The sequence below is a fragment of the Rhea pennata genome, chromosome 5 (genome assembly GCF_028389875.1).
Source record: "Rhea pennata isolate bPtePen1 chromosome 5, bPtePen1.pri, whole genome shotgun sequence".
Classification (NCBI taxonomy): Eukaryota; Metazoa; Chordata; class Aves; order Rheiformes; family Rheidae; genus Rhea; species Rhea pennata.
The window spans coordinates 58,930,356-58,955,470 of record NC_084667.1 but is presented as its reverse complement, the minus strand read 5'-3'; the positions used below and the strand labels follow the sequence as shown (position 1 = coordinate 58,955,470).

The following is a 25,115-nucleotide window of genomic DNA, read 5'->3' as shown; positions in this document are numbered from 1 at the left end:
TGCTTCCCTTGAGCTGTTGCCAGTCTGCCACTGTGGCCCACAGCCAGGCAAGGTTTAGGTGCCAAATCACAAAGAATGTGGCAGCCTTGCTGTGACTCTCATGCCAGGCTGGGACTATGATGTGAGAGCCAGAAGGAGGTGAAAGAGAGAGTTTTGGGGCCATATTAGACTATCTTCCTGTCTCTGCCAGCTTGACTTTATGAAGTGCCATTCTTGGGGCACTGGAAATATCACTATCACACCCAACATGTTAAATAGAGAGAATGGGAAGCTTTAACCAACCTTTGTGGGTCAGCATAGAACCATAGAATCATAGAATCAGTAAGGTTGGAAGGGACCTCTGGAGATCATCTAGTCCAACCTCCCCACTCAAGCAGGGTCACCTAAAGCATGTTAGACAGGGTTGTATCCAGGCGGGGCCTTGACTGTCTTCAGAGAAGGAGACTCCACAACTTCTCTGGGCAACCTGGTCCAGTGCTCTGTCACTCTCACAGTGAAGAAATTCCCCCTCATGTTCAGGCGGAACTTCCTGTGCTTCAGTTTCTGCCCATTGCCTCTTGTCCTGTAACACGGGACAACTGAAAAGAGTTTGGCCCCCTCCCTTGACACGCTCCCTTCAGGTGCTTCTAGACGTTGATAAGATCCCCCCTCAGTCTTCTCTTCCCCAGGCTGAAGAGGCCCAGGTCTCGCAGCCGTTCCTCATAAGGCAGATGCTCCAGCCCTCTGATCATCTTCATAGCCCTAATCTGCATAGCCCAATGCAGATTACAAAAGGGCTGTGTTGCAACATGTGCATTTGGGCTTGGGACCTTTACCAAAGACAAGGGACCTGTTATGTAGAAAACTGAAGATGACAGTCCTGGCTCAGATGGCTGTTGCCTCTTCTTGTGGTCGTGCTATAGGGTAGCTGAGACTGTAACAAAACCAGACAAAGAACAGAAACTGTCCTCTGTTAACTAGGACATGTCATAACTAACTTCATCCTATTATTTTATCTAATCCATGCTCTTGGCTTAGCTTTCAGGCTCCTCTGCTCTTGCCAATGGGACTTAGGGGTTGGCTTCCAGCCTTTGGGAAAAGGCTTGCAAGACTCCAGGACAAATATTGTTCTATCAGAGGGTTTGTTATAGTCTCCTCCCTTCTAGAGTTAATCTCTTCCCATTCCAACATTAATGAGTACTTTTAAGAACTCAGCTTTTCTGCTTAAAAGCTGTTTTCCTCTTTCATTAGCTCATTAGGAGAGTTATTACAGTTCAAGTGCTGTGTCCTATTTGAATGAAAACTACTTAGATAAACAGCAGTGCATTCCTCCCCTAAAACAGATGGCCATTCTGGATACTGTCATGTGACAGTGCCTTGCCATGTCTCATCTGTTGATGAAGGGTGGAAAGGTTAGAAGAGCATGATCCAAGGGCACTACCAGGTAAGGTTTAGAGAGGCTCTAGGATGAACATCTGAGACCCTTGGAGAGGTGAAAGAAGAACTTGCAAACCTCCAAGGGGACAGAACCCAGAGAATAGATGAAAGATGGGTTTATAGGGAAGGCTTCTAAGCTGTCAGTTCAAAAGATTTTTTTTAATGCTGATTTCCAAAGAAAAGTACTGGTAGTAAGGGGAAATGGTATCTAGCAGAGTGGAAGATTCACTATATGGTAGCTTATTGCCTTAAAGAGGGCAATCAACCAGCCTCCAACAATGTGCACTTGAACAGCATGATGTGTGCATCTACTCTATTGAATTTGCCCTTGTTTTCCAAGTGATGCAGCAGGTGATATTCAGAGCTCTTCCCAGCCTTGTGGAATCGCACCTTTGCTTAAGAGAAAGATCTTTGGTTGCCACAGTGACGAGTAATTCATAAAATGCCCCTGACATTTAGCTACGCTCTCTGACGTTTCTAATGCAGTTGGCTACAGCAGAGGTATTCCATATTTTAAAGATATCAGTGTGAGTGGTGTGGCCACATCCTCTTTTAAGTCATGCAGGAAGGGAGCAATTACTATCATGGACTTCAGTCTAGTGTGACAGGGCAGGACTTTGATAGCTGTCACACCCAGACTTTGGTGTGGAACAGAGTTACACAGATGAAAGCCAGATTTAAATGAACCACAGACTGTCCAGCCAGAAGTGTGGGCCATTTAAAGGACTCTGCACTGACCTTGTTTAACAAGACACCATGCTGTTGACATCAGGGATGTCCCTGCTTACGGGGGAGTCCTCAGGTCCACAGGCCAGCAGAAGGTGGGTCGAAGTCCACATCAGCCTGTGTGGCTTACTTTCTTTTTACACCCGGTTGGAACGCCACCGATCCACAGCTATACCAAAGCTGCATGGTCCTAGTCAATACCAGCATGCACATCAGCAGGCAACCTGGTGCTCAGCCACAGCCCTGCTCCATGGGTAACAACGTGGCCGTTGACAGGTTGTTCTGAGGGGAATGCCACAGCATCAGGACATCTGTGGTATCACTTCTCCTTTGTCTAGTCTTATCAGTCATGGGGTCTTTAGAGGGTGTGCTCCCAGGCTGCAGCAACCCCACGGTGTGGGGGCGCAGGTAATGGTGCACCTCACGTTGTTAACTCTTGGATGCACCCCAGAGCAAACACCTCTTCTATGGGCTGCACCACCCGGTGTCCCATGCTTGCCTGTGTGGAGCGTGTCAGAATGTGACAGCAACCATGTCCAGGAACCAGCTTTATTAGCTGTTTTATAAGGCTAATTTTATTTCATTTGTTATCTGCTATGTTGCTAAGTAGGGGCAGAGGTCAACATCAATAGTTGTGTGATGAAGAAAATTCAGACACGCTGACCACAGCATAATTTATTTAGTGAGCTTATAGGAGTGCAATTTATTAGTATTAGTCTAATAAAAACATCACAAGCTATTTATGCATCTTCCTGCAGGTACCTTGCTATGTGGAATGTGGCACATATAAATAAATGCCATTACAAATGTTGAGTCCTACACGAAGATAAAGTAGCTTCCTGGGTTCATTAAAGCTGAAAGCTAAGGATTTTATGGCAGGATGAAAAGAATTGTACAACATAGTTTTTATGGCTTATGAAATGTGTATTTTCTCCTACCCATGCTAATTATGGTGATATATAAAGAGATTTATTATTTTCCTTCAAGTATATACTTAGTTGGAATCTTTTTTTTCAAGGCCAGCATAGTCACTTGTGTGATATATTTCCTTAACCTCTTAACAGACCTCTAAGTCAAAATGTAATTACTTATAGCAATAACATGACCTTTTACTAATTGGGAAGGAAAATGTTGCACAATAGGTGACAGTTTTCATGAGTGCTCAGTACTGCTGATTGAAGTCATTCTGGCATTTGGCTTTAAATTGTAGTTGCAGGAAGTGTTTAAATTATGTGTAGGTATGTGCTTTTGTGCGTGTGTGAAAGTAATGTGTGTGATTTGTGCTCTCCATTACCAGGCAGTAGACTGAAACTAAAGTACTGTTTCACACAACATATAATTATGTCCTACAACTTGTCGCTAAGGTCTCTTTTTCTCAGCCTGTGCTACTGGCCACTGACAGTGAGGAGCCCCTGAGTGTTGGTGCCTTTCAGCAACTGCTTTAGTGAGCAATGCAGCAAAATGACAGGTAAAAATTTAGTAGCAACTACTAAAGGAGCAAAGTTTGGGCCAGTAGCGCCAGCTGGGGCCAAACTGTCATGAGCTGTATTTCCTGAAAACTTGTACCAACAGGAGCAGAAACCAGAGATGGAACAAGGGACACGCCAGAGCAGTAAGGACATGATGCACCTCAAGTATTTTATTATCCAATATTTTATTATTCAACATTGATTCTGTGGTAGTGCCTAGAGGCTGGTACCTTGGGCCTCACTGTACCGGATACCACAAACACTGTGAATATGACGGTTCTTGCTCCAAAGAGCGTGGAAAGCCAGGCTTTGGGCCCAATATGCAGTACAATGACAGAGTGTGATACTGCTTTACCAACAATACCCTCTGCACACTGGGTGCAAGAGGGTGACATTCACCAGGCTGCCACAGAACAGACTGGAAGTTGTGGAAGAACTGGCTCTTTGAGGGGATACATAGGATTACATACGGCAATAGAGTAAACAACAGCCAGAGACGTAATAAATGAGTCACTCTTCTAGCAGATTTGAATACTGTTTAAATATAAACATTGTAAATGAAGATCTCTTACTGAGAGAAAATGAAATTGGATGCAAAAATACACCAATGATACATACCTATCTATGGATATACAGCCAAAAGTTAGAAATAGAAATTCAGTGTGATATATACAAGGCACACTAAAACTGGTATGGTTGGCATATGCATATACCATTACATGGTTTGCACAGTCATTATGCATCTTTATTTCAGCTTCTGTATCAGTCTATAGAAAGTCAGTCTAAAAGGAAGAAAAAATAGAAGGAAAAGTCTTCAGCTAAATACAATCTTGTTTTGGCAGGTAATTCCCTTCCTAAAAGGTTGAACTGTAAAAACAACATGTAGTTTGAAAACAGACACATATTCTTGTTTTCACACCTAATCCACCTCACAGCAACAGGAGAAAGAGCAACTGAGGAAACGGTGGTGCATGTAGAGAGCTCAAAACATTTTAATGGTACCAGGTAACCACCCCCCCGCAGAAGTCTCTGGGCAATGCCCCTGTGTGTGGTGGTCATGAAGCCAGGACCATGGCCAAACCCAAATCTTTGGAGCTACTGGTGTGCAGCAGGACTATAGGAGTCCAAGGCTGAGCTACAGGTCCTCTCTTGTTCTGCTGGGACTTCATCTCTGTATTTTGTCTTCAATTTTTTTCCTTCCCAGGAAAGAACCTTCTTTTTAAGAGAGACTAAGCTATGTAGGAGATGCCACCTAGGACTAGGCTAACTGGGGAGTTGGCAAAACAGTCTTTGCAACGCCTCAGTGAGGTAGTCAGGTGGTAGGGTACAATGCTAATTTCCAGATGGAGAAAGTGGCAGTACATTCCCGAGACCTTGGAGGGAGTCTGTGGCCAGTGCAGGGAGCAATCTTTGGCCTTGGGGCACCAGGTTATGTTCTCATGGCTGAATCTTGCCTTCTCACAGTTATGCATGGACGATGATGCTTTCCATAGAGATGCTGAGCACCAAGTCAGAACAAAATACTTTCCGTAGGAAAATATGGCAGTGTACGCTATGCATAGCATTGCTCCAACGGATTGTCTCCATCCCTGCCCCTGGGGGCTTTCACTAGCTTAGCTACCGTCCAGTACAGTAAGGATGTCAAGGGCTGGCTTTGGCCTAGGACACGTTTATATTTGAGAACAATGGAGTGCCTGGAGGTGTGCATGCTGCACCGTCTGCCAAGTAGCTCAGGATGCTTTTCAGTTCGCCACGTGTCAAATTCGCCTTGATGTACAGGAAAGCTTCAAGGTGCTTTTTGCTGTTGAAAAGATGTCGGCAGGTGTTAACTTCTGTAGCTTTCTGCATCCAGCATATTGGTCCTTTCTGTCAGGCTACGACTCCCCTCTCCCCCACCCCTGAAGGCCCAGATGCTGATGCTGGTTAGCTGTCTTTGGAGGCCCCAAGCCTGTCCTGGGAGGCCTGGAGGTAGGGGAGGGAATCTCCAAGGCAAAAGAGGAAATCAGTGCTGAGTGTAGAACATGTAAATCAGCCATTTTTAACAGCTTCATTTTTGTCTGATGATGGAATTATTACAGCTTGGCAGGCAGCCTCCCCCCTCTCTGCCTGGAGCAAGGTAAAGTCTTTTTAAGGTTTGGGAAAGGAACATGTAGGGAAAGCAGTGTGGAAAGAGATATATCCAGCTAAAAGGGCATTGGTTCCCTACTGGCTCTCTTAGCGCTTATCTAGCAGAGGTGAGTGTTACCTCTTATATCTGAACTTAGGGTATATAAATCTCATTCACTACAATATTTAACTGTTTCAAGGCTCAGTTAAAATTCCATATTAGTATTTGCAAATCTGTTTCAGCTTCTCTTACCGAATGTCTGGGTATGCTGTGGCAAGTGTTGCAACTTCAATTTTAATAGCACCTGAATCCTGAAGTCGGATTATTTCAGCGAGTTTTGGGAGTGCAGAATTCAACCACGTGGCTTGAGACCCCTAGCAGAGAAGAAAGCAGTTAGTGTGGCCTTGTGCAGGCCCAGCGGCGGTCCAAAGCCTCCACGCAGCCCTGGGAACTGTGTTTAGCTGTGAATGCAGCTGAGGCAGTTTCTGGTGCTGTGTTCTGGCGACTGGAGAAGGATGCAGGAGGGATTTTAGAGACCTCGTTGTTTTCATTGGCAGTTCTAGCCAGGGCTTTCCCCAGCCAGCCTTGGAGAAGCTGGGTGAGTTGTTCCTCTCATAATTTTTAATCCTCTCATACATGATGACTGATGTGTAAGGTAATGCACCTAACAAGCGCCTGTTGTTTCCCAGAGGTGGACACAACCCTGTCTTTAGCTTCTAGGTATTGCCAGAATCCTTTTCCTGTCAAATCAGATAAAAGCCCCATTTGGACCTGTTTTCTAGCTATTGGATATCCCTGTGAGATGAGGCCCCAACCTTCTGCGCACACTGACTGTTGCTTAGACTGGCTATTCCTTCTCCTGTGAAATGTGCATTGGGTGGGGGAAGACAAGGTTTGGCTTATTTCTTTTGCAAGTAAAGTTAAAGGCATGAAAGGAGGGAGATGATCTCAGAGGACAAAACAGGCTAAGTGTTTCAGCCTTGCAGAAATGTGATTTTGAAAGTAAGAGCATCTTATGGAGGAAACCCTCGTATTCCAGATAAACCCAGTCTAGATGATGGGGAAGAGTCAAAAAACAAACTTTACACAAGTTGTACTGAAACCAGAGAAGTGCAGTATTTGGCTAATTCTTGTGTCCCTGTTGAGATAAATTTGTTACAGGAAGCAAGCCTTACAAGAGAAAGGAGGATGAGATCAGAGCTCTCTGGAGGGGAGCAGGCTGACGGTAGGGGAACCTCCCTCCTGCAGGCTTGGCACTGAGAAAGCTCTTCCTGCCTAGTGTTTTTCCAGCAAATTAAGCAGCATTCAAAAGGTTAATGAGAGGCTACAGAAAATTTCTTCTGCTGTTTCCCTCTGTGCCCATGCCATGTTCTAGCATGGGGAGTACTCACGTACATGGCTGGTGAAGAAAGCTTCCAGGGCAGCAGCATTCTTTGAGATACTTTGTGCCAGGTTTTGCTGTTGCACTGGACTTTTCAGGCTGACTCTCCTCTTCAGCAGCCTCACAATGTACTCTTTAACCAAATGGACGTGGATCTTTTCTACGATAGCCTGTTGGGAAGGAGAGGGCAGCTGGTTTATTGGTGCCATACACACAGAAGGGACGCTTGTATTCCTAGATGAAGGAATACAAGCATCCACCTGAAAGATAACCAAAGGATAGGGGTGCCTGGAAGAAAGTGTTGCAGAGACAGTGTCCTGCCACTGAACTGGCAGGACAGCCATGGGGTGGCTGCCAGCAAAGTCCTCCAGCTTGTGAAGACATGTGGGCACAGGGCAGCCTGGGTGACCTCTGAAGGGATGGGCAGAGCTGCTGCTAGGGAAAGATGATTTGGGGGTGGACAGTGGAGGAACACTTGCCAGTCCCATGGCCTGCTGTGCCCCTCAGCGGAGCTGGAAGTGGGAAGAGGCCATCTAGGAAGGGTGTCCATCTGTGGATCCAGAGGACTAGAAACTGCAGGGGGGGGGATGTTCTCTGTGTGGGGCCAGAGGGACACTGGAGCCAGGGGAGCCCTCAGAGGAAAGGTAAGAATGGAAAAGGCTGGTGGATAATAAACTAGTGGGTAATGGAATGTAATGTGACCAGATACAACGTTGGTGGATAACGAAGTAATAAGGTAGCATGGGCATTTGGGATGGGTAAAGGGAGAGAGTGAACTATCCATCTAGCTTTTGCTCAGGGACACAATAAATTGAGTGTGTAGATGGAGGACAAAATGTCTTGAGTGCTGTAAAACATGCTCACAAAATCCTTGATGCTAACTACACTTGGGGAACTGCACTGAGCGCCAGCCTCCCTACAACTTGCTAAGTGACATCCTAGATACAGAGAATTTCTTTGTACTCAGAGTAATGAAGTGTGGGAACTCCCAAATGTTGTTTCCTTCTGGGAAAAGTTTAAAACTGAGAAAAGATCTACATGTGTTACAGAAGAAGTAGCAGTACTCCAGAGAAACAGGAATTTGCTCTGCTCTTCCTGTTCCTCTCTCTAATATACAAAACATCATAATTTTATTTCAACTCATAAAAAGACAAAGACAGGAAACCAGACATTTTTTATGTGGTGAAGTTTCACATATGCTCCAGCAGCACTAAAAATGTGGCTGTTGCTAAGTTATTTGGGATTCTCCCCAGTCCCAGTCATGTCCTCCAATCCTTAGGGCAATCAAAACAGCTGTAATACAAAATCTGTGTTTTCATTGGTGCTTCAGGATTGCTCAGACAAACCCATACGTGAATAAAAACATATGTTGGCTGGTCCCTAGAGACAACACTTTCTCTACAGCAGGGGAGTTTTTCTCTGCCTTTGCACTGCAGCAGAATTACATGAGTCTGCCTTTGATGGAGAAGACTAAGATTCATATGGATAATCTAGGTAAAATGCATGTAAATCCCATTTACATCACTAAAATCCACTTGAGAGGACTATCTGACCCAATGAGGACTTGCCAGCTTAAACCAGGTCAAGGGAACTTGAGTGGCAGAGGATCAGAGCTGAAAACCCAGGCTTGGATTTCTAAAATTGTTCCAGTATTTCTCTGTGCCTTACCTTGTAAAAAGGGTCAGTTAGGGTCTGGAAGTCTGAAATATATTTTCTGGTGGTTTTAATGATCTCATTCATAATTTCATCACTGGAATCCCATTTATTTTCTGTAAACTTCTTATAAATTGGCTGAAAAAAAGGAAAATCTGATGAGTTTCCTCAAAGTAAGCTCTACGCACACATGCACTTAGCATCCTTGTATGTACAATACTTATATATGCCCAACGTAGACACAGTACCTTCAGCTGTGGAAACAGCTGTTGGAGCAGTACATCGAAGCCACTGTTTTCAATGTCACTAAGCGTACTGAGAATACTGGCTTTATCATCTTCCTTTTCAGCTATGTTTTTCTCTGCATAGTCTCTGAAAGGAAAGTTCAGAATAATATCAACACAGGTCAGAATAATTTGTTCCCAAGCCTCAAAAAAAAAAAAAAAAAAAAAAAAAAAAAAAAAAAAAAGAGAGAGAGAGAGAGAGAGAAAACAAGAGAACAAGAGAAACTGAGAAATTCTGAGAAACTAGTCTCCTCCTCTGACTTACAATGACATGACTTTAAAGTCAGCATGACCCCGGCCCTGGAAGCGAGGTAAGTGACCCCGAGGCTCTCTGAGAGAACGTGAAGTGCTGTATAAGAGTCTCCCCGCTGTGACTCAGGTGGCCATGGGGGCCAGCGAGTGCCATCACCCCACAAAGGCTCTGGGGGCTGCATGGGCAAGCACGATAGTTGCTGAGCCGGCGAGGGCATCTCTCATGCTGCAGACATGGGCAGCTGGATGGGGCAATTTAGGGTAAGGAGGGACCCGACTCCAAGCCTTCCTCTGCCAGCAGAGCAAGCCTCTTCTTCCTGCTCTGCAACACCTGCTTATGATCTACTATCTGGCACAGGAAGGAGTTTTCCTTTTGGACTCTTACCTAAAATTTTGGCAGTTGTTAATATTTGCGATCAGTATAGGCTTGTAGAACCTCTGCTTCTTGTTCTTCTCTTTAAAGTCCTCAAAAGCATCCTTGTAGCTAGAGGGGGGGATTGGAAGAGGAGACAGGGATGAGTAACTCTGCGCCTGCACCCCAGGGATGCTTTCCTGTCGCGAGCCGCCTTACTGCACCTTTTCAGAAAGGCGGCTAACTCCCTCGACAGGCAAGGTGATATCTCTTTGCCCAACTCAGCACTGAGGGCATCAGCTCGCTTCTGGCCTCCGTAGATATTCTAGCAAACAAAAAAAGAACGATTTCAAATGCATCACACTCCAAAAAGGCAGGTTTACTGGTTAAAAAGACTGCAAGTCTTTTGTTTGGCTTTGCGTTATAGGCAGGGAGAGGATGGGTGCAGTGGGCTGCACAGACAAGACTGTGGGCGCCAAAGCAGGCAAGAAGCTGAGTGGGGCCTGGGTAGGTGGGTGGCAAAGAGCCACAACCTCCTCCTGCCCCAGCTCTCCTGCAGGTGCTCCAGGGCTTGAACCAAGCACTGTGCCATGCAGCTCCAGTGATTCAAGGCATTTGGGATAATTTTTAACTCCATTTTCAAATTGGGAACAGAGACCAAAAAGAAAGAGGCCTTAAGGAAAACCTCCAGAAGAGCAAATCGTTGGGAAAGTAGGGAAAGTGACACTTGAGTTTTGTTTTTCTGAATGTCATATGATTGCTTTAAAAAAGAAAAAAAGACCAAATTCAACCAGCTTAACATACAAAGGTTTTATTTCTGAAACAGAAACTGTACTAATTGTCTGCAGTGAGAGGAGGGAGAGAACTCCTTGTGGAGTCGCTGTGCAGGGGGAGTGAGGGGACAGGACGGATCTGCCTGCGAAATCCTCCCAGGAAGCAAGCCCAGCTTGCAGAGTTACTGCTCACTCGCTCGGTTAAACGAGGCTGCGTAAGTAGAAGTGAAGGTAGGATTCCCACTCTTTCTGCCCACTCAGTTTAGGGGAACTTTTCTTGGGGCTGGACCGCAGAGGTGGCCCTGAACTGCCAAGAGGCAGCAGGCTGCTCCCGAGGACAGGTTGCCTCGTGCCATGTGCCAGACTGAGACTATGGAGACATGGGTGTGATCCTATACCACCAACTTATTCTCTTGCCTGAAATAAGCCACTCAGCCTTTCAGGACCTCTGTTCCCTTCTGTCCTTGTCCTACATGTGCTGTTTGAATGGCTGAATCCACTGGTGATTACAAAATACTGCCACATCATGATGAGGAGATTGTGTAAGATTTCCCATGGTATTTCCTTGCCTGCGCTTTAATGAGATACCTAGTGTTTCCTGAAACCCTAGCAGGGGTCGTTGCTCTCAAATGCTAAATACATATAGGATGCAATTCTTTGTTCATAATAAAAGTTTGTGTTACCTGGATGGCAAGTATTGCTAATTCACTGTGAAAATGTCCATCTAGTTTCTCAGGTTCTTGATCTTTTTTCCATCCTAGGATTTCCGTTTCTAAACATCTACTCAGACAATTTTTGACAGTAGCCTTTAGGGAAGAAAGAACAACAACATTTACCACAAACTGGATATAACAGTTCCCGCTGTCTACTTGTGCAGATTGCTTTTCTTACCCGCCTATCATTTATCTGGCTCACTAGGCTTTTTCCTTCTGTCTCAGCTGAGAAATCAAGACTCTTTGTTATGAAACACCTCCGTCGGAGGTATTGAATCTAAATGCTCAAAACCTAACTCTCCTCTAAATGTGCAAGCTCGGCACTCCTGCCTGGCAGCTTTCTTCCTGCGTGGGTGGAGGAAGAACTTCAACTTTGGTGTTGTGACAGTTTCACTTAAGATTGCTAAGGACCTTATTTACTTTGTTTGCATTTACTGGCATCTGCAGGCTGCCCCAGGCAGGGTCAGGAGAAGGTAGCTGTGAGTTTAAGTGTCACTATGCTCTAACAAGGCCATGAGAAGGCTGTCCGTGGTGGGTCTCAACCACATCTCTTTGTAGTCCAGCAGAGCAACAAAGACAACACATCACAGCTGATTGAATGGAATATTTAAGGGTAGGAACTGGAGAAGTTGAAATCAGGTTCTAAGTCCCTGACTGCCATGTTAGTACATAATTGATGATCTCTAGTGGCAGGAGGAAGACAGCAACTAATAAGAAGGTCTTAAGCAGCCCCATATGTCAGAACCTGAATTCCCAGAGCAGGGACTTGTTTGTGTGTAGAGCTCTGTACTACTCACTGGGCCCAGTTTTGCAATCCTTTCTCATGACTACTTCTGATATTTTGTCTTTTTTTATATATATATATGTGTATATATATATATATATATGTATGTATATATATATTATATATATATTTGCTTTGATCCAGGTTTCTTGCCTATTGTGCAGTAAGACTTTCAAAATGATTTATGCAGTAGCTGGCATGTGTTTCTGCTGTATTTGTGCACATTGCAGCCCTCACACCTACCTTTCTCATCTGCAAACCATCACAGACTAGATTTAAACTTGGAACTTCTCTTCTAACTTTCCAGAATTCTAGCCTAAAGTTTTGAGGCATCTAAAGCATTAAACTTTGGGAGTATTGTAAGGTCACTTCTTGTGTTCATTAAGGGAAGAGTGATCCAAAAATTATAGAAACTGTTATTCTCTGCAAACCAGGTGACTTTTCATCAATGGGATGGATGTTTCAAGATCAGACCTGCACACATACTTGCACTCACCCAAGGTCTGGGTATGATTTGTTTCTGGCATGGCTGCAAAGACTAGAAGTAATTCTGAAGCCATCATCTGTAAGAACAAGTTTTAGCTTCCTCTGGGGACATAACAGTCAGCTGGAAAGTTACCCGTAAAGATTTGTAGCTTGATTTTTCTCACCTTCCTAACACAGGGTTTACAAGAACAGAGTAATTGTTTTCTGATGACGTCAAGGGCATGAGGCTGGGTTACCCAGAGGGCAGCAGAGAGTTTGTTCTGCAAGTCTAATCTAGCAGAAGGCTGCTTTGTCTTCCAAAAAGAAAAAAAAAATCATTCTTGCTTTTTCTTCTTTCCTGAAGCGTGAGTGGATTAGAGAGCAGAGAAGCATGCTCTCAGGACAAGTTAGCACTTCTCTGAGAGCTGAGCAGTCATACAACGGCCATAAGGGCGAAGGAGGCCTGAACAGATTCTTACCTCTTCACTGTCAAGGTATTTCTTTTCAAGCTCTTTGATCAGAGTTGATGGCAAAAGGCTTCCAAGCTTAATTTTTTCCAACTCCTCTGCTAAAACGTGATCTTTTCTTATGTCACTGGAATGAAAAAGCCAAACAGTCACATTTTCCAAGGGCAGCATAATTCAAGACAGCTGTTGATGCAAATGAGCAACACTTTTTGAGTATATCAGTGAAAGCCAGATGGAGATGTACACTGTCCTTAGTCTAGGCAGGACTTGGAAGAGAGGAAACTCTGCTGATGAGTGAGGGTGGGAGCCCCAGCAAGCCCAGAGAAGAGTCACACGCTGCCGCAGCTCTCGGGGTGTCTGCCAAGTCACTGCAGCGGGGACGGGGGCTTCAGAGCAACGGGAGGAACTAGCTCGAGGAAGCTGCCTTTCCCCATCAACAGTTTGCTCTCCGAGGAAACGTGGTTTTTGTGGCTCGTCTGTGAGGAAGGAGCGGGTGGTTTTATACCCTGCTGTTATTTCCCCACACCATGCTGGCTGACCCGAGTGCTGCTGAGGTGTTTTCGGGGGAAATTGTGGCGTGCAGCAGCCCAGGAAGGGCTCTGCCAACTGTAGAGGAGTTCAGGCCAAAGCTCATGGGAGGGCTGCTTTGGAAATAGCTTCTCCCTACTGAGCTGCAAAGAATAACTTCGGGCATTGCCTGATTCCTGTGTGTTTACAGATGACCCAGATGTACATTAATATATTACTGTACTTCCCACACACTGGCTGTTTTTAACACAACACTGCAATCTCAGGCCAGGTCTTTCTGCAGTTGAGCCCTTCCTTCCTCCTTACCTCTTCTCCCTTTGCTCAAATCATTAAGGGAGGTGCTCATTGAGTAGACCTCTAGACACTGCTTCTAGGAACACCCTGAGAAATAGCAGCTGCCTTGGCCAATTCAGTCCCGAGGACCAGGATACTGCTGGTGCTGAGCTCCACTCCACACAGCTACCATTTTCCAAATATGCTCTAGTTTAAGTCAAATCTTTCCTTATCCTGGTGTGATGGGAAGAAACTCTGTGATGCACATAGCTATGTAAAAGAGTAAAGGTTTTTCCTCCTTGGAATAGCACCATTATGCATTTAGGAGCTAAATATTCCGGGCTGTTCCCAAAGGAAAGTCATTCTCCAACTTGTGCAAGTGGATTCTTTGGCTAAGGGATTTATTGGCCATGGGGACTGCTGGTATTGCTCTTTAGAGTGCATCGTGATTCCTCCAGGTAATTATATGTGTGTCAGTTTTTGTTTTGTCAGTGTGTCAGTATTTTTTTTTTCATTTTGAACCTTGCAGACACACCCAGTTTTCTCAGAATATGAAAGCACGGCATCTGGCTTCACTGACTACAGAGTGATGAGTCTGCTATTAAAATATTGCCCAAATTTGCAATTAGCTCTTTGACCTCATGATCTAGAGCACAGCATTGGCTCTGGAAAAAATCCAGGATCGACACTGACTCATCATATTCTGACAGTGGAACGAGAGGAGAAGGAAGTGGAGGCAAAGGTTTAGTGGCTTTAGAACAGTGAAAGAAACACTGCACATATATTTACAGTTTTTCGTCTCAGAAATGAGACACCTTGATTCTACATCCAGTATACTAAGCAACAAGGACAAATCTTTTCAGTTTTACAGCATACAGTGGTTATGCATCTGAAGAGCAGCCCTTGGCTAGTGATGTCCTGTTACAGGGGTTCACCGTTTGGTCTTCTTTTCCCACAAAAAGTACAGACTGTGGGTAATACCTAAGCAACATCCTTTGGTGCCAGGATAACTGCATCTTAGATTGTTATTTAATGGCTTTTCTCAGCTCCAGCAGGCCAGAAAGCTTAAATTTCCAAATCTTCTAAGAATGAGTTCAGTTCTGCAACAGGTTGGACCTGCCCAAGTTACCCTTCCACATGTGAAGCCCTAAGCACGTGCATGTATGACTACTGCTCAGAAGTCTGCTTGATGTGGGGAGATCTTGGTTTAAAGCATACCAGTCTGAAGCAAATGCCTTCCAACCATTCTGGCTAGCTGTTGTAAATCTGCACAAACTAGGCACACTGAAGTGATACCAATTCATAAAGCAAGCAAATGCGCATTTTTTTTCCCAGCCAATGAAGCTGTTGATCACCAGAGATAAACACAGACATAAAAGTGTCACTTACTTTGGATAAATGTTGTGCACCCATGAGAGAAGAAGGTAAATATCCTTGTCTTCCAGCTGAGATTCAGCAGTTTTCTTCAGCTGGGAGGCAAAATAATTGTGGTAGAGTTCTGCATATGTGCTGCACACACAAAACTCAGGAGGATAAAGCTGTTTAATGTGCTTCACTACTACTGTCAAATCTTCTTTCATCGTCCTCCCCATGTGCAGGAGATTTTGGCCAGCTGTAGAAAGGTTCTCAGTTGTTGGAGTACGACGTGTGTCTTTCATCTGAGTCTCTACAGACTCCTTTACTGTAGCCATCCAAAGCTCTTTCCATTTTCTAGGTCTAGATTGCATGTTTTGGTCAGGTGGATTCTCTGACAAATAACTCTGATCTTCTTTCTCTTGTTCTTTTAGTGCATCTACTGCTTGCTGCAATAAATCCGGTTTTGCTGCTGCTAAAAGTACAGAATCTTTTAAGATGTCAAAGACTTTATTCTTCAGAATTTCATAGAGGGACTCAATATCTTGCTGGCTGATTTTCAGTTCCTCTTCACCTTTGATAGAAAGGCTCTTCTCCAGGACAATCAAGTGTTGAGAAGCATCAGAAAACTTGTTCTCTTCAATGAGATCCATGATTTGTCTGACTGGGGAAAAAAGAACAACTTTTCTTTACCCAATAGTGAAGCTTTAAGTTTCTGTTTTACACAAAATAATGGCTCTGGATTACTATTTTCTTTATGTTTATGCTTCTATAATGGTAGCTCTTAGACTCCTTCACTATACAGAAAATCTTTCCGTGTATTTAAAGATTTGAGTATTCCATGCATACCCCTAACTGGTAAAATAGCAATTTGAATATCTACTGCCAATGTGTTACATACAACAGATATTCAGGTGCTACCCATGATTTTTTCTGGGATTTAGTTCTGTTCACTCTTTTTATCTCCTTGCAGCGGTTGGGTTGCTAAACAAGGGTCCAAAAGTCCCTTGAGTTTTTAGCAGGCCTGAGGATATACCATCAGTTTTATGAGAACGAGTGAGGGGAGGAGTGGAATGGAAAATCCCATAGTTTTGAGAGTGTATAGTTGCTCCTTGGAGCAGAACTGATGGAGAGGAAGAGTCACAAGGAAATGTCCCCCAGCACGACAGCCACGGTATCACGGTCAAAGGAAGCCTGCGAGGACAGCTCATTTGCTCATTGCCTTCCCTGCTCTGCTCATGACCACAGGAATTTGACACATGGACCAAGGGTGTACTGTGGTTCAGGGACTGAAGCAAGGAAAACAGCAAAATAGCTAACATAACTGGCATGTGGATCCCTCATATTTAAAGAAAAGTCAAATTCCTCAGGGTCAAAATGAAAGATTATTCAAAACTCAGCCTCTAAATTTAAATGAATATATTACCTCAGTGTTGTTAGGAAACCCAGTAATGAGGAACACACAACAGTCTAATGGGTGGTAAAAAAGAAATAAACATATCAAAACAACCTGATCTGAGCAAAATTCTCAGAGTGCTGGAGAGTAAGTCTGAGTAATATACAGTTATTCCAAAATACTGAAAGAAATTGTACATTTTCTTCAAGTCCAGATCTATCACAGCGATGAAGACACAAGCATTTAGCAATTGTGATATCTAAACTTAAAAAAGAGAGAGATTAGGAGTGATTCACCCAATTCCATCCCATTAATATGACTTCAAATAATAATCAAGGTTTTAGAAAAAAATGTAGATGGAAAGAATAATGTAACTAAATAACAAGTTCTAGAGGAAATACCACATGGATTTTCCTGAAGTAGATTGGCATGATATAACCTGTGAAATTTTTGGATGACTCACATAACGGGCAAGATAGATATGACTGAGCTATCCTATCTGACCTACAGTCCGTCACTTCCTATGGTGTGATCTGGGAAATTATCAGTTAAACTGGAGGAGTTATCAAAAATCAGTTTTGTTAGGTTTGTAAGGATGAGGGTTTGTATTAAAACCCGTGGGTGGAGAAAGGTTACGTTAATCACAGAACTAATCTTACTTAATATTCGCCTTAGTGACTACAGCACAAAAGCTGGGTGTGCCCGGTTGACATGTGCTGATTACACAGAATTCAGAGACTTTATTGAAATCGAGGGCTTGTTATACTTTACAGGAACAATGGATAACTTGAAGAGTAAATGGACTGAAATTTAATAGCACAATATAGTACAGTATACGAATTTAATAGAACAAAAGCTACTCAGGAATAGATAAGATTTTATGCTGCAAGCTGGATACATATAAGTTGGAAATGAAGGAGGAAGAAAGTTGCCTGAAGTACTAGTAAATCATTATCTTGGGTTGATTGTGAATATGCCAGATATGATTCTAAGACATATCCAGAGACCAATATCCAGCAAAGACAGGAAAATGGTAACATTACTGCACCAAGCATGGGTGAGATCTCATCTGAAATACTTTTGAAATTCTGTGTGATTCATCTCAAAAAAAGAGACATTGGAAACAACACAACATAGCGGTCAGAGCAAAGGCATGAAGAGCCTGCCCTTAGGAGGTTTGGCTCATTTAGCTGACAAAAATAAAGGTTGAGGAGGATAAATACATCCCTTGGAATACATGTAGGGAAAACCACCAGTTAAGGATAGTAGCTGGCACAAATGGAAAGAGATCTAAATTAGCCAGGAATAGGCTTCTTTAGAAAGGAAATAATTTGCACTAAAACAGTGAGTCTTTGGAACAGCCTCCTAGTAAAGGAGGTACAAACAAAAAACGGACTTATTCTAAAGTGCAGTTTGCTGTGTCTATGAACTGGCAATTTGGTACAGGTGAGGCTTGGACAGGCCACAGAGTTCTCTGCAGCACTGGGTTTCTATTGCCAGATGTTTTTCTACCTCTCTCCATCCCCTGGAACTAGAGGAGCTAGTAAGGTTCACTTTGCACAGAAGGCAGGCAAAGCTGCAGTTCCTTGGGGAAAGGGAGAAAGAACGGCCTAGTGACCAAAGCACTGGGATTTGAGATCACTTTCTCTCAGTCCATGTTTCCCTGGGCTCCCTGGGGAAGTCACTATAATCTGGCTTTGCCTCTGTTTCTCACGGAGACAACTCTTCTCTACTGTATGCAGCCACTCTAAGGATAACTACAGTCTGTGAGATGCTAGAGAGGATGGCTCAACACTTACCACCGAGCAATTTGGAATCTTTCTTCTTCTTAAGTGCACTCTTAAGGATTTTTATCAGTCCTTTCTTCCCCTTTTCAGGACTCTCCGCAGCAGAGACACAGCTCCCATTGCTCGTGATGGAAGATGTACGTGAGTGTCTGCAGGCCACATCTTGCTTTTCACTTGTTTTTACATGGTTCTTGGACCAGTTTTCAGAAAGCTCAGGACAAACTGGAACTTGCCCAGCTACTGATGTGGAAGGGTTTCCAAGCTGACTGTTTTCCTCAATGCAATCCTTTGATTCTTTGCGTATTCCAATAGGACCACTTTGGAGAAAGGGTAACATTTTCATCATTTTTCTTTTAACCTGTAAATTTCAGAAAGAATTGGTCAGATCATAACTGTTTGCATAAGATCTACAACGGCACAATGTGTTAAGGCATATAGCCATTTAGAAAAAGAAAGTTTCTATAACTGTTTCTCAGTGTGTGGGGAGCTCTAGAGCACATCTGGCATACCATTTTGCAGGAGAGCTCCCAAGCAAAGTATCTTCAGATGATCGAGAGGATGGAAGCAACTCTCTAGTCTAATAAAGGGCGTAAAAAAACATAGATGTGTGATTTTAAGGTGATTCAGAATAGTGTGGTTGAAAACTAGTCTATCTGGATGCAGGAGAGCAGAGCTCTTCCAGAGACTGCTGAGGAGGCAAGGAAGTAGTGATCATGGGCACTGCACACAAATAGGCAGCCTATGCCCATTCAGAGCAAATACTATGTGTTTATATGGGCTCAGGATCAATTTTAACCTTTCTCAGAGCCATTTTTCCCCGATCTTTGCTCATCTGGTTGTAAATCTGTTTGTGGAAGCAACCACGTAGCTCCTTGCACACTGAGTTTGCAATTACAGCATGAAACGGAGAGTAGCCTGCTAAGCCAAGTATGCCACATGCTTCACTGAGGAATTAGTCCTGCTGAGCAAAAGCCTTGCTGGTTTCTCTCTGTTTCCATTTAAGCCAGTAACAAAATGCTCAGCCTTACTGAGGAGGAATCCTTGAGGAGGCAGCTGGGAGTTCAGAGCCATCAGGGATGTGACATAATGGGAAGGACTGGAGTGTCGGAGGCAGAGCCTCCTGAAGCAAGGAAGGCAACTTCAGCGTAACTTGAGCACCCTCAACTATCTGTAAGCAATTGCCTCATCTGCTGTGTTGAAATTCTGGGCTTTGCTGCAAGCCCTGGCCTGCACAGAAAGCAAATTCTAATAAAATTGGGAGTGCTAGTGAGGGGGCTGCTGCATGTCCAGAACTGAGAAGGAAACGTGGACAGGGCAGCAGGATTGGGCTGGTTTAGTCCTGTTTGGGAAGAGACTATTCTGCCAGAGTGTTCCTCCACCAGTGAGACTCCTGTCTGCCCCAACATCCTCCTACACTACAAATAGTTAGCAATAAATACATTTGTTATTGTAATCATATCTCCTTTTACATTTATATTTATAAATTATTTATGTATTAATATACAGCATATAATGTATTCTTATAGCTCTGCAATTACATTATAGTTAAATTATAACAACCATTATTATTATCATCATTCATGGTAAATAAAATAAGTTAATCCCTTGTTCCAACAATGTTTTATTAAAGTGACTTTCTGGAAGACCAGTGCAATTCTGTATGAAGAACTCTTAGGCAAGTTTTGGGTTACTCTTACTGAATAAGAACATTGGAATTAGTGTGTAAATAAAGGAAGATAATTTGGCTTCAGTTATGAGGCCACAGTGTGATGATCTTCAAATACCCTTCTAAGTTTATGCTGTTAATAAGCATTATGTTGACATAAACTGTGATCCTTATTTCTGGAAAAACAGTTGCAAGACTCTGGCTCTTTGTTTTAGTTTGGGCCACTGAAGTATGAAGTTAGTCATATCGGATGGTATCCGATCAGATGGAAGAGAGCCTGGCATCATTAAAAAGCATGCCTTCTCCAGGAAACAAGCTAAAGACATGTTCTGTGACCTTGGGCACAGTGTAAACTTAAATCTAAGGTGCAGCTATCACTGAATGACACAACAGTGGCTCATTTGTTTGAGAGATTGAGTAATTGGTCAATGGAGCTGTTTTTTCCCAGAACGGTGGCACCAGTCCCTCAGGAACAGAAAAGGGAATCTGAGCATGAGGATTCCCCTGGAGGCAGTATGAGACATGGCTGAAACAACAGATATATTTCTTCACTTTATCAGAATTATCATGGAGAAGGAAAGGAGGAAGAAAAAAATAACAATGCATCAGGGATGCTATGGAAATGTTCAGTACTTATCTTATTTTCATAAGGCTGTCCTCCTGGCCTGCATTTCCCAATACTATCCTGCATCTAGATTCATTCCTCCAAATTCCTTTCTTCCTTGTTTGTCAGAGGGCTGTAGATCCAACAGCAATGCTCACTTTTGACCAGCTCAAGCACTAGCCCAGCATTCATCAGTTTGCCACTGCTGCTTTGTGCACGTTTGTATCTGCAGCTGGAAGTACCAATAAACCTGTTATGAAATGCAGCCGCAGTTCCTTAGAGCAAGCTGTATGAAAACACCCCACTCATTTTCTTTCCTTTGTCATTGTCCAGCCAAGCACTTTCTGCAAGAAAGGCTCAGCGAGGAGGAGGTGGCACTGCTTATAGCAGGAGGGCCCCTGCAGGAGAGTCCTTCCGCACAAGCCTGCTTCTTGCTTTTCTCCCAGAGCATCTGCTCCCAACCTCTGCGGCAGCTGGGTATACCCAGAGGCCACATCTGGGTCAGATTGCTAAGGGATGCTCTTATATGTTTATGTTCTGCTTAAGAATAAAAGCTTGTTAAAGCTGCAGAAGGCTCCTAATTGTTTTAGCAGTTAATACTTTGGGAAACGCTGAACCATTTCCCAGAAATAAAGCTTGTATCCTGCTCTTGGGTAGTTAAATGATTTAAGATCATGGGTAGATAGATTCCAGCCATTCATTGTCATCATCATCATTATTAATATTATTTAATAATAATAAAAAGTCACGCTATTCATAGTTTGTGGCAGGACAGATCCAATTATTTTTGACACAGCACATTCATCATATGGGTTGTAACCTGATCATCAGCAGAGCACATTTAGCATCACCTGCTATTCTAGTCTATGTCAAAGCCCATGCAATGAGGACGACCGTGCTATTGAGTGAATGGTCAGGAAAGGAATCAGCGGGTGCTCGGGCTGCCTTGTTCTGTGGGCCAGATCTCTGGAAGGGGGGCATCATTTTGCATATCTCTGTGCTGGTGCTCTCCTGGGGTGGGCAGCAAGGGCAAGCACGATGAGCGGGCGTGAGGTGGATCAGAGCCATGAGATGGAAAGACAAAACCTGGGCTCTGAGCAGGGAGGCTTTCTCTTTTAATCGTTTGCCGTAAACAATCTTCACAGAAGTCGCATGCTTAAAAATGAGCTCATTCATTAGTGGTGGCTCATGGCATGTCAGAGGAGCACTTAAGGAAGAAATTTATAATTACTTATTCTGCAATCTTTGCTGATCTTTTTCTTGTCCATTTTTTTCCTAAGCTGCTGCCAGTATTATCAGAATTTTGTTGGGATTTTTATTCCTTTCCAGCCCACTGACATTCTAGATCATGAAGATTTATGTCTCTTTTGTTTTAAAAGAAATCCCCACTCTCCTTCATTCTTTCAGAAACCTGAAGCTTTAGCGATTTGTTCCTTGCATTTCTATTAGCTTTTTCTTCTACCCTCTGATCATCGTGAAAGTGATGCAGCCCCTGTCCACCCGAGAGAACTGCACGAGCTCACACTACATTTAAACCAATAAAGCAGAACATACAGCTACATGACTGCTAAGATTTTAGTTTACTTGGGACTATTCAGTCGTGACAACCTAAATAATCTGCTAATAAATCTAAATAGAGAGTCTACTGAGATGCCAATCTCGGCCTGTCAAACTGCCCCAACCATCCCGAGCTGGGAAGACCTGCCAAAGTGGCTGTTTTTTTCCTACCCGTTTCTGTTAACTGGTTGGGGTGTTAAACAGAGATTCCTATGACAGGGACAGGGGACCTGGGGGACTTAAGGAGAATGGTAGTGGCAGAGTGGAGCATGCTGGGACATCTCACACAGTGCAAGATGCCTCAGTTTTGGGAGCTGAATGGGGCCCCGATGATTTTGGCAAAGCACACTACAGCTCTTCCAGTGCATGTCTTTTGTGCACAGCCCATTTCATGTCCGTAATTAGTCAAGCTCAGCTCCCTGAAAGAGTTTTCCACATGAATTTTTTGGGAAGGTCATCATGGGTTTCACGGTGACCTTGTTGGCTCTTGCTATTAGGCCTGTCTGCTTCTCTGTGGCTCACTGCAAGATGGGGGCCTGAATCACTTTCTGCCCTGAGTACTGAACCTCCCTGATTTCAGAGGAACCTAAACAACTGTGGCCCTCTGGTTTGTCTACATCGTGAAACACAGGTCAGTTGTAAGAGATCCAAAGTGACTTTAAACCATGTACAATCTGTCTCAAGAACAACATAGGTACAGTCACACAGTCACCTAAATATTCACATAAATATGTGCCTTTGATCTATGAACAAGCAAAGCTCTGTCCTGTCTCTTCACCACTATTACTGGCCGGCAGGTTTACCCTAGGATGGGGGCACCTACCTGTGGTACTAGCCCACCCTCAGCTGGCAGTGTATAAAATACCTATTGAAAGGGCTGAGGATTCCCAGATGCCTTAGTCACTTTTAAATGAGGGCTTGATTTCCCTGAATTACTTAAGCACAATTGAAAATAGTCCTATAAGGCAGTGTCTCCTGTAAGCAGTGAGAATTTTTCAAGTAGCAAGAGAGAAGAGAAAATTATGTATGTATATTATTATTGCAAAACCATTATATCAACCATGAAGGGAAAATATAGTACATATTACTCTTGCTTTGAAATTACATATTGTCTTTTCAAACAACTACCACCACCGAAAGGAAAACAATCTGCTGCTGTCTAGGACTCGGTTTTAATGTTATTACTCCCAAAGCCACATCCTGCACTCAGGCTTTTACAGGGCTTCATTTCACAGAAAGAGTTACTGGTGCATTAGTAAACCCAAACCTAATTTTCCCAGAGAGTTCTATTTCTGTTTGATCAACTATATCAGCCTGAAAGTCCCTTGGCAGAGGGCAGGCTGGTGAATATTCTGGAAAATGCCTGCTTCATGCTTTCTGCTGAGATCTTGGGAGTGATTGTGAGGGAATAAGGATTCTTGATCAGCCATCAGTTCTAATCACAGGTCTTGTCCTTACTTTGCAGCAGCCTCAAGAAGTCCTACTTTAAATATGCTGAGGATGCAAACTCCGAGCTTGAAATCCACCTTCATCGAATACCCCAGGAAGGGATGCAGTGGATGTGAGACAGCTGCCTAAGGGTAAAAGGGAATTGCAGACAGGCTCTTACGTATTCTGGGAAGAGGCAGCTTCTAGGTGTAGAGTGGGACTTTCTTGCCTTTCAGTTGTATCCACCAAACCTTGAGCACAGCAATGCAGAAGTGCGACAACTCAACCCGGCCACTCTAGCAGTATGCAGGACACAGGAGTTGTCTGAGACGTAGCCAGAAGGCTTTGAAAGAGTGCTTTGCTAATGCAGTTAGGCCAAGTGTATCATAATCCAATATTTATCCTGTGATTTAGGAGAAAGTCATTCCCTTCTTAAGGGAGACAAATCTAGGAGAGAAGAGGGACAAGAAGTACTAAACTTAATCTAGATCGTGGTGCCAAGATCTATGGGTTAGGATGCTTTTGTGCTGAAGAGCGGGGGAGAGCGTCTTCACTGCTTGCACTTTGTGTTCATGCCCTGAAATTTGGAGAGTGTGTGACAGAAATTGGACACAGCTGTCAGAATGCAATTGCCAGATACACATTCTTGTGGTCTCCAGCTCTAGGACGTAGTTGGAGCTATCGTCCTTCCGGTTGTTACTGGAACAGCAATTTGATTTACTCTCTATTTTGGTTCTTACAAGATGTGGCTAAAATCTGTCTCTTTGCAGGAGAATATGTCCTTTAGCACTTTCTCCTTATTGTTGCTCTATCTCATATGTAACAGAGAACCATCAGCCTAGCCAGCCTTGCAACAAGTGAGATGGGAGCGAGAAGCAAAGAGGGGCAGAGGGGTGGGAGAAGAAGGAAAGGTACCAATCCCGCAGCAGGGGGGGGCAAAGCGCCGAGCTTCACAGCATAGACAGGAGGCACAAAGGACTTACTCTCTGCTGTGGATCCCGGGTATGATCCCAAAGCTCAGAGTCAGGCTGAAGTGCTGGCTGCTAGCTGTGCTCTGCTGCTGCTGGCTGCTCACTGCTGCTGCTCTGGATGCCTCAGGGCAGGGATGATATAAGGGGAGGGTGCAGAGGCGGAGACCTGACCGTGCAGGGAGCCCTGTGGCTTGGAAACTCCGCCTGCCCATCCACTCCAAAAACGGGCTCAGGCCAACGGGAGGTGAGAAATCCCCTTGGACATGGAATAAGTCCCCCTGGGCAGGGCACTGGTGTGCCCGGGTGCTAATGCCATCTGCCTTAAACTGACCCCAGTGGAGGAGCTGAGCTGGGGAGTCACAGCCCAAAGGACCATCCGATGGGACACGGGGGCACCTGGCCTCACTGTCCACTCAGTCGTTCCATGGATAGTGCCAGCATGGAATGTCCAACACGGAGTTCGAATTGGCTGGGTGGCTTCTCACGGCATCGCATTTGCAGTGACATCATAGCCAGGCGGACGAACCACAGCCCCGGATTCTCCGAGATCGCCACAGTCCATATCCTCGGTAAGAGCCTCCAGCAGAGCAGCGCATGCTCCTGCCTGGGCATTCCTGCCAAGCGGGTCGAAGGGAGGAAGTCTGCAGTGGGACCTCTGGGGTTCTTGCACGTGACGTGTCCATCTCTCAGCACAGCCTCTGAAACCAGCG

General features: G+C 44.2%; 1 protein-coding gene across 1 annotated transcript; it reads right to left on the bottom strand.

The window, feature by feature from the left end:
* Positions 1–3,777: 3,777 nt before the first annotated feature.
* Positions 3,778–24,594, bottom strand: TNFAIP2 (TNF alpha induced protein 2). The gene is made up of 12 exons (XM_062576832.1): positions 24,418–24,594; positions 18,192–18,537; positions 15,033–15,660; positions 12,855–12,969; positions 11,097–11,219; positions 9,865–9,965; positions 9,674–9,772; positions 9,001–9,124; positions 8,768–8,890; positions 7,114–7,269; positions 5,971–6,092; positions 3,778–5,412 (listed from the first exon to the last, which is right to left on the bottom strand). The coding sequence occupies exons 2-12, from the start codon at positions 18,523–18,525 to the stop codon at positions 5,271–5,273; spliced, it is 2,067 nt and encodes a 688-aa protein (XP_062432816.1). The 5' UTR covers positions 18,526–18,537; positions 24,418–24,594; the 3' UTR covers positions 3,778–5,270.
* Between the last annotated feature and the right edge of the window lie 521 nt (positions 24,595–25,115).

What these genes read in the sequence shown, in the direction of transcription:
- TNFAIP2 (XM_062576832.1), bottom strand. Translation starts at nt 18,525, where the DNA reads ATGATGAAAATGTTACCCTTTCTCCAAAGTGGTCCTATTGGAATACGC. An exon ending in AATACCTTGACAGTGAAGAG is followed by an intron (nt 11,220 to 12,854) that starts GTAAGAATCTGT and finishes TCTTCCCTAAAG; the next exon opens with GCTACTGTCAAAAATTGTCT. An exon ending in AGCTGTTTCCACAGCTGAAG is followed by an intron (nt 8,891 to 9,000) that starts GTACTGTGTCTA and finishes CCTTTTTTTCAG; the next exon opens with CCAATTTATAAGAAGTTTAC.